Raw genomic sequence first — 9,509 nt, 5'->3', positions numbered from 1 at the left:
GTAAATCGGGTAAGAGCAAGCCGGGGCCGAACCCTACTAACCGAGAATTAAAGACTAATTTTAATATTGTAACTAACCGACAGTAGATAACAATTAATATATTTGTTTACGTGGGATTGTCGTTTACGAAGGCTGACAAAGACAAATAGATATTCTCCATTAGGCAACAGCACAATAGGAATACGTTTGGAAGCAAAGAAAGGATTAGGGATCCATTGATATACACAGTGTAAACTATGTCGAAAACATGATAATATCAAGCTGCGAAAAAACAAAACGAAAACGCATTGCACATTTTTTTTTGTGTGTTTTTTTTTACCAGTCTGACCCAAGAAGCAATCAAGTTTGAATAAATAGTTTTTCTAAAATAGATTTACACGATGTAAAACGTAAAACAGATTGAAACACAGAATAGGAAAGTATAACACAAAGAAAATGAAATTGAAAGCAATAGCCTTTACATCGACAAAAACTGCCATCTAAATAACCCGTAAACAACAATTTCTTGCGAATGAAGATAAGATATCTGGTTGACGTGTGATGTGTTATGTCTCCCTTACAAACGGAATCAGTTTATACCAAGAAATGGTTAACGTCGTCAACATCAAACGATCCAGTGCTATGTGAACAAAACCCATTGTTGATTGGTCCTGCTGTGACGTCGAGTGGTCCCCGATGCGCAGAGGGGAAATGTCGGCGGAGATCGATTTACCGCTGCTGACACTGTTCTTTAGGCGCACCTCGATAATAAGTGTAGCGTGTAATGCATTGGCCGCGTCGAATAACAAAGTCTGGTGGAATTCCGGGTGACAAGTCTGTCTTACTATTCTCGTCTTTCGTACGCCAATAACTCGTTCCGCGTGGCATAGTGTTGCCTGAAAACGACACACAAAAAAGAAAAAAAAACAAAAACAAATTTGTAAGCAAATTTTTGTCGCATAAATTACATTTAGGAGAGAATTGAAAAGAATGGGACATTCTTCTAGTCTTTCTATTGTTTCCCAAACGAAATCATTCGCGATTTTCTATGGATCTCTTCGATCACTTTGATTCCGTTCAATCGGATCTTCGAATCTCTATAAAGTTACCATAAATAAATGGTAAACTAGATAACAGGGATTGTCTATAAAAACGGGGTGGTAGGTTGTTCCGTGCCGACCAACACTTTGTAGATTGACACACAAAATATACACTGACAACTATGCATTTCTTATTCAATTTGAATCGATGGTAGATACCTTTACGTATGTATCTGGTAGAACGTGTTTTTCCGCAATCGCTACAAGATTGCGGGCGGCGATCACTTCCACTTCCAGTTGTCCTTGAGTGATGATTAGACCCAATTTAATCTGACCACACGATTCTGTATGAGTCTTGAATAGGCGTTCGTCTCTTGCCAGCAACGATTGACCAGGAAGAATTTGCCCCGTTCCGAATTCCAGCGCCGAACTGTTTATTATTCTGGCAGACGCCCTGTTTGTAGGCACATCTTGCGCATTGTGTTGTGCATGCTTAACCTCTGATCGGAAGCTTTGGCTACGCCACTGACTGCTCGGAACTCTGTGATGTTGAAGAGCGCAAGGGTCGAGGTTAACGGCTGTTGAAGCAGAAAGCTTTTGATGTCCTTGCACGTTAGCAAGTTCACCCTCGCCAGCGAATACCGAAGACCCTCTACGCGACGACGGTGGTGAGGGCGCAATCAGATATTCATCTTCGCAATTATAAGACGAACCCCGTCGGGATGGAGCAAGTGAGGCGGGAGCTGACAATCCCGAGTTGGTCCAACCTTGGCTCTCCGGTTGAAGGAGAAGATGGCATATCTCAGCTGAACGAGACCGAGGAAACGATAACGTCGGAGGCGACGGCGTTCTTTGTTGTGACGACGAAGAAGACTGATCGGCATGGTCGACATTCAGTTCACAATCGTTACGGCTAAGGACGTAGGGCTGTTGCTGTTGGTTCTGTTGATTCTGTTGGTCATAGGATACAGCTTTGCACAGACGTCGAGGTGAAACTGGTGATGCGTTGCAGTGGCGAAGTGGAAACCACGTCGGTCGGCCATCCATCGTGATGTTTTGCAGATCCATGTTCGTATCCGCTTCACAATAACAAAAGAGTACAACCAGAATTTTTGGTAAATTTTTTATACGCTATACCATACTGTATTGAAAATCAAGAACGTATAACGTAGACTACTGTATTTATTAACTAATCTAGATCTTTATACCAATTTTGATTTCTCCTTTTTGGAAAGAATCTCCCCAAAGGGACAGGGTAAGTTGGGATCGCGAAACTTCTTCAGCAGTCAGATCGGAACAGGTGAATAGGGAGTTCCAGCAGAGATCGTAAGACGATTCAACCTTATCGGTCAAGAACTTCCTGCTCGCCCCACTAAAGAAACGTAGAAAAATCCTTTAGTTAGCTTAAAAGAAATTGACGTAAAAGCAAATTGAATTGGGATTAAACTATGGCCACCTAAAATTTAGGAAGACTGATGCGAGATCAGTGCTTTACCTAGGCAGAGTGAGTATGATTTTTATCCATAAGAATGCATGTTCTTTCTCCTTCTCTCCCACGTCATGGGTCTGTTGTGGTACCACAGGTGACCTCTCAGCCTCCACCACCGTAATTACCATACAAACACTACCGTTCCGCTCAATGCTACACTTGAACTTGAGCTGAACGCGATAAATAAAAGGAAAGGGAGAGTCGGTGTCAGCTGCAATCATCATGACAGCTGGCGCTTGAGGAAGGCGGCGACGGGTGGGAGAAGGGGGTGTAGATCGACCAGAAGACTCAGCATCAAGAACCAGAATGCTAGACGGCAGTTTATTGGGTCTCATCAGCGGCTCGTCGTGGTGCTCATATATGTTTTGCGGTGGCGTGCTGGATGGCAACGCCTCAGCTCCAACGGAGTTGCGGAGTACTTGTATGTGAATGCTATCTCCGCTGTGCTGAAGCTCCTCTTCAATGTCATCGAATTCGAAATTCCAGCCGACTAACTACGGTAAATAGAAATGATAGAAAGAGTATCAAGGACCGTTGACGAGGAGGCAAGTAAACTGTAAAACACTGTACTTGAACTCCATCCCACGAGAGGACTATATCACCGCAAAGTAGACCTGCTTGATCAGCTGGCCCTGAATAATCAATAAAAACGATGAACTAACTTTTTGTTTAGGAACAAACTGAAGAGAAAAAAATTGATGCAATACGCGTCATTTCGGAGCTATTTATGAGACTTACCATGAGGAGCTATCCAGCTGATGACCACATTCTTACGTATAGCCAAAGATAAACCAAATCCGGCCGTGAAGCCATGGCCGCCGTAATGATGATCACGCAGTAAACGGACAGTAAGAGTTGATGAAGTTGTCGTTAGAGTCGGTGTCGGCACCGCCTGGCAGCTGTCGGGACAGTCGACGTCGTCAATTATGATGCGGATGGCTTCTCGTTCAACAGAGCGGCGTTCCGATCCGCTGTGGCATGAAGCGATCGAAGGGCGAGGAGAATGCGATCGGCTGAGGCTAGATGGTGGATCACTTAGCTGAGTCGATATCTTTCGCTGAGGCAGTAGACGCTCCTCGTTAACGCCATCGTAAGCGAGAGAGCCTCGTGGCGAATGTGATCTTTGCTGATTGGCTGAAGGTGATGTAGCTTCTGATGTAAGCTCATTGCATTTACTGACTTGTGATATATCGGAGCAGGAGCGCCGGGATGATCGACCGGGAACACCATTGTCTGCTGTGAGAAAATTATAACGTTTGAGATAAGATGTAAGATTTTAAACAGCGGGGAAACACTACGCTCTTCGAGGTTGTTGCCAACGTGTAAAAAAAGAATTGAAGGATTCTATGAAATCGTTAAGGTATAAGATTAAAATATGTTTACGGTTAAAAAATAGTTTTTTAAATCTATATAGTGAGTTATGCTTCTCCAGAATCTATTTGGTTCATGGTATAAAACTGAATTTACTTCTACCTTCAAAACACAGATCATTAATTTTTAATTTACAGCTTAGAACAACTACGGAATTTTACTCTCACATTCGACCCCCCTAAAAGGTAGACTTACCTTACGTACGTAAGTGAATGCTTTACTCTTTTACCGTCACACTCACCGTAAAACTACCCGCAAGAATATGAAAATTGTATGTAACATGTAAAAATAATAAAAGTATACATGTCTAGTTTCCATAAATAAAGCTTACTAAAAAAAGAAACAACTCCTGTATACGTGTAAAACAGACGTGGGCGGGTTGTTGGCACGGTCCAGGTGTCGAGACCCACTTCCCTAATCTCAAATTCCCATTGCATATTTTTGTATTCTAGATTTAAAAGTAAACTCAACCGACTAAAAATGCGATATATTCCCACCCCCCCCCCAAAAAAAAACTAAACGACTCATTAACCCGAAACAAATGGAGCTGGGCGAAGTAAAATAGCTTAGTATTCTTTCATGAATTTGATCTGGGTCTGCCATAAAAACCACGGTGTAGCAACTATTGTTTTTCTTCGTTAATTCAAAATTAAAAAAAAAAAAATACGTTCGTTTTTTGTTTGACTTTGTCCACTTACTAGATTGATCTTCCGCATCGTAATAGACGTCGCTACCATCAACGTCGTAAAAATGACATGTACGATGGCTGCGAAATGACTGGCGACGACGCGTTGACGGAAGCAGCGAAGTGCAATACTCTCCAACTTCTTCAGTCTCTTCCTGCGAGACAAGACGCGCTGTTGCCGAAGTACCACTGGTGTCGCTGGCATCTGAACTTTCCGAACTGTAGCGCCGCTGTTGACTCCAAGGAGAAAGACAAGCGTCATCAGCTGACAGATAAAGAGATTGGTCCGTTGTTTGTTTTTGAAATGAGCGGCGACAAGACGAACGACGCGACAAAGTTTCGCTGTTACGTTCGTACTGCTGCGAATGCTGTTTGTCAGCTACGTCTTCCGGTGAACTTTCAGAAGCCGAAACGGATCTAACCGCCTTGTGCGATTGATTCGTTCGTCTTGGGTTTCGATCGGGCGTTCGACCGCCACTTCCGTTTCCTCTTGAATTAACATTCTCAGTGCTTCCACCATAGTCTTTTCTAGACGGCTGCACGTGAAGCTTCGATTGAAAGCCCGACAAGTGTTTCTGATCAGCGGTCGTGACGCTTTCGCCAGAAGTGCTTCTTCGTTCGCGTCGAGAAACCGGGGCTGATCCTGGTGTAGCACTCAATTCTTTCGATCTTTTATTGTAGTCGTCAGTAGATGTTGACAGGGAACCTGCCTTCTCCTCACTCCATCGATGAGCTGCTGCTGATAATGGCTGTTGACGTGTTACACCTGTACCAGCAGCTCCAATGCTTGATAACATAGGGGACGAGGCGCCCTGATTTCTTCTTCGACAAACGCTGCATCGCCAGAAGTTCTTTCAGACACACACACCACACAAAAGGAATAGGGAAATTAGAAAATAGTTTACTGTCTTCGGAGAAAGGCCAACATATTGATCGTTTAAAGGTGATGTGTGATTAAATGATACCATTATTTGGAAATGAGTGCCACAAACAATCGTTACCCTTTCAATGTCTTTATCCAATTCCGAATAAGAGGCACAATCCTCGCAGACCTTCAGGTTACACTGCGAGCAAATCCTATAACTCACATCGCTGTTCCCGGTCGATAAACTTCGGACGCATACTCGACAGGAAGTTAGGCGATTCGGTGGTCCCGAACAAGTTTTGGTCCCAATAGAAATATTTCTAATAATCAAAGAACATGCTTTTAGAATTATTACATGATTTGGCCGGAGTAACAAAGGGCATGTTGATACCAGTGGCATATAACTTTCAATCTAAATTCACTGCGTCTTTTCTTTCTTTTTTTTTTTTTGTATTTACGAACTCGTTTGCATGAATAGCAAAATTCAATTTCGAAATTGTTCTCAGACGTCAAACTTCTGGCAACAATGTATGGACATGTCCAGATAGTGAAATCTAGGATGACTCAAACATGGACCACTCTTTTCTTTGAGATTGGTTGGCATCATGGCATGAAAGGTACTTACAACAAGGCAGGTTGTGGGTTTGTGGAATTCAAAGCGTCTTTGTTCAATATGTCACTGGTTGCGATGGTCGACGCCTCGTTGAGCGGTTCTTTATTGCTCTGTTGGCGTCCTGCAATTTCTCCTACTCCAACGTGGATGCTTTTAGGAGAAAATTTCGCCACTAGCAAAAATCAATAAGCATTATAATGTACCATGTAAATGACTAACTTGGGTATAGCACAGTTCTACGAAATATATATATATACTTTCATGGTAACAAACAATAAAGTAATGTGCACATAAATTGTTTAAAACCTCATTAGTGACCTTATTGTTTGCGGGGTATTACTGCATTACCCGCAGATGATGGAGGGGGAAGGGGTGTTCATAATTAAAAACGAAGAAAAAAAATGAAATACAAACGCAGATGTCACACCTACGTGTGCTCCAAACTAAGGTCTCCGCAGCATATTTGGTAGTTTTTTTTTATGTTATCGTGTCGTCTGCAAGGGCAGGAGAAAGGAGAACTTTGCGAATTCTGATAAACGATCGTACAATTTCGTACGAATTTCCGATTCTGAAAACTAGTTAATCTTTCACGATGAAGGCTTTGTCGGTGATTTCGCACTAATCAAAGCGCACGAACATTGTAAGCTTCCTTCTCAGCCAACTGGATACGCTTCAGTAATCTACGAGTATTCTTTCGTTTCCGCCTTTGTTTTTCTTTTTCCAAAAAAGAAACGTGATAAGGGTACCGATTATCGGCCATTCCCATCGTTCGAGAAAACGGAAGCCTATACACCAATCCAATGCGCACCGTATTATCTTACCCGAATCTTGGGCTTGTTGAAATCCGGTTGTCAGTGTCTGTTTTAATCGTGTCAACTTATTTGTGGTAACCATCTCTTGTTGGCCCGTATCCGAATTCTTCACCATCTAGATTGGATTGAACATGGAATTTAGGTTGTTATCTTATCGGAGCCGAGTTACGAAATTCGCTCTGTCTTAGGGACAGGCGTGTGCTGCATAATTTTCAACGTGTTATCTTGTATATCATCACATGTTACTTATCTAACTGCCTATGAATCAATTAAAGAATAAATTCTGAATATCTTTACTTACATGAATGCGTATGAATGAACTTACATGAAATTATGCAATCGTAATTTCTTATTGGTATTTGCATATTTCGTCGTTATACTTTCAAATCTGCTTATGGGGAGCGTAATGTGGAATCCGCTTACCTTTTTCATGAAAGAGACGACAGGCAACATCAGTGAATCGGCTTTGAAATTTGAAGAAGAACCAGATTTCGCCTTCGGATAATCCTGTTGAAACGTTGGACCAAAACGGTTAGCAACGTGCGTTATATACTTTCGGGTGCTTTAAAAGAATGCGTGATGTAACAAAAAAAGAATTAAGAATCTGACGTACAGTGCGTCATTTACGTGCAGCTTAATGAGCCTTTTGGCGTTTCCTAATCGCTTTTTGTTGGACATTTCAACTTTTTTCCCTACTTACAAAAATTAAAAGTCTACGCTAAACGCGAAGAACCGTATAGTCTACTGACGCTTTTGCCCATTTTGAATTAAATTAAGGTTTGTTTTTCAATTGATTAGTTACGTAGAAAAATCGATTAGTAATTTAGCAGCAAACCTGACTAGAATTCCGCCGTTACTCCGTAACGATTTCTAGTGTTTGGTAGGTTGCTTGCGTCACAACATGTCAATAGTGGCGACTGCTATAACAAATGGCAGAGTTGGCAAGTGGTATTTATCGATTGCACGCTGCTATAGCATCCGAACGTTAACCAATCCAACAACCCACACTTAACCCGCAAACAGTTATTTCTTGTTGCTCCCCTATTATCAGAGACATTTTCTAATTCATATCCCATCTTGAGGGAATTGAGAGAGTGGTTGGTCGAGTATTTGTTAAGGCTGCTTTTAAGCGTTACGCTACATCAAAAGTAATTTAACTGAAAGGAAGTAATTGCAACGTCGGCTTTCTAAGCTAAGCGAAACAGTGTGGAACATAAATCACCTCGAAGATGTACAGTACACAGCAAGTATAAGTCTCAGAATGAGTGTTGAATCATCGTGTGTTCAAAATAGATCTGTTTGAATATTCATTATAATCTATTAGCCTGAAACATTTAAAAATAATTGTTAAGCCTTAACAGAAGAGCCAGTATGCACCAACAGCCTTTTTTCAGCTAAAGTATTGATCGTGTTGCTCGGTTATCTGCTCTACGAATCAACAAGTGACCATTGCGATGGTTAAAGAACACGATGGAAGTCGCATTCAGTTAATGGCCGAGTTTTTGGCTAAAATTGAGTAAATAAATAATTTATCGAATTTCTACTTTACGTAATGGACGTAGCTCTGCTATTCGTGTTTTATGACTTCGTTTTTTTTCTCTAGTGTTCACTGCATACACTGAGCAGTATGTTATAAGTTCTTTTTTATTAAAATATCAAAGTGAAGCAGTTGTGTACATTGCATGAGAGTGTAAACCCATATTGCAGCGCGATAACTGAACTCCGTGGGAGTAGGCCTTCAAATAGCCAGTGAAACTTTCTATTCAAAAAAAAAAAAAAAAAAAAAAAACGAAGTGCACAGTCCATAGAGAGCCGATAGCAATGCGTTATGTATGACTAGTGCAACTACGCTTTTTAGAGACAGGCGTACAAGATAGCACAGAGCTTTATCGATCGTCTCGATGGTCGGAGAAGCGTCATTTAACGAGATCGTTAAATTGAAGACCTTTTGCATGCCACAATTGAATGAAGCATCAAGTTGGCATATTGAACAGAATCATAAATCAAATAATTTTTCTAAATCTTCATCAAGCAATCCATTGTTATTAAATAACTAAAGTAATTTCTAACTGTTTTGCTCCAGGGCAAAAAAGACGAGGCCTAACGACCAACGAGAAAGCACGTTGAATATGTTTTCTTTTACCTTTGGCAATTCGTAGTCGTTAGATAATTTTCTCTCAAGAGCCCGATGTTGCAACAGGTTACGCATTAACACACGGCCGCAGGTATGCACTCGCAGTTCACAGCTCAGGGGGAGGGTAAGGAGTACCACCAACGCCAAGCTGCAGCAACTCTCTGCTCCAGAGCGGTGCGCCAACCCCACAGTATACCTCTCGTTCTCGTTGATGACAAGAGCTTCGGGTGACGGTCTATTCGCCGTTATTTCCAAACCCCTGAATCGATGAGACGTTCCCTTACCCTACCTCTCCGCCAACTGGGGGATCTGTTGGCGACGACGCAATCTCTATTCAAGTCTATTCAAGCACTTTTGTAATGCAGCGAATGCGTTATACCTATGAGCTGGCACCGTTCACTGCCCAACAATTTTTCTCCTTCTTCGAGAACGCTGAATGCCAAACAGCATCATTTATAGCTAACGTCTAACCTTTCTTCTGAAATCAGCTGATTCCTTTCTTACTTCGTTACGGTTAAAAA

The 9,509-nt window shown here is 41.8% G+C and overlaps 1 protein-coding gene across 2 annotated transcripts; it reads right to left on the bottom strand.

The window, feature by feature from the left end:
• Positions 1-82: 82 nt before the first annotated feature.
• Positions 83-9,238, bottom strand: LOC116921958. 2 transcript variants are annotated; one of them, XM_045173062.1, is made up of 12 exons: positions 8,998-9,238; positions 7,278-7,361; positions 6,864-6,969; positions 6,055-6,214; positions 5,566-5,749; positions 4,578-5,415; positions 3,247-3,741; positions 3,079-3,140; positions 2,515-3,002; positions 2,228-2,391; positions 1,239-2,098; positions 83-875 (listed from the first exon to the last, which is right to left on the bottom strand). In XM_045173062.1, exons 1-12 carry the CDS (start codon positions 9,061-9,063, stop codon positions 546-548), a joined length of 3,837 nt encoding a protein of 1,278 aa, XP_045028997.1. In that variant the 5' UTR covers positions 9,064-9,238; the 3' UTR covers positions 83-545. The 2 variants fall into 2 exon arrangements, with proteins under 2 accessions (XP_045028997.1, XP_032784213.2); XM_032928322.2 differs by having other exon boundaries at positions 3,247-3,744; positions 8,998-9,236.
• Positions 9,239-9,509: the final 271 nt, after the last annotated feature.

The sequence above is a fragment of the Daphnia magna genome, linkage group LG4, assembly GCF_020631705.1.
Source record: "Daphnia magna isolate NIES linkage group LG4, ASM2063170v1.1, whole genome shotgun sequence".
Classification (NCBI taxonomy): Eukaryota; Metazoa; Arthropoda; class Branchiopoda; order Diplostraca; family Daphniidae; genus Daphnia; species Daphnia magna.
Note: the sequence above shows the minus strand (reverse complement) of the source record. Positions and strands in the feature narration are given on the sequence as shown.

What these genes read in the sequence shown, in the direction of transcription:
- LOC116921958 (XM_032928322.2), bottom strand. Translation starts at nt 9,063, where the DNA reads ATGCGTAACCTGTTGCAACATCGGGCTCTTGAGAGAAAATTATCTAAC. An exon ending in TGGATAAAGACATTGAAAGG is followed by an intron (nt 5,416 to 5,565) that starts GTAACGATTGTT and finishes TGTGTCTGAAAG; the next exon opens with AACTTCTGGCGATGCAGCGT. An exon ending in TACCAGATACATACGTAAAG is followed by an intron (nt 876 to 1,238) that starts GTATCTACCATC and finishes TGTCGTTTTCAG; the next exon opens with GCAACACTATGCCACGCGGA.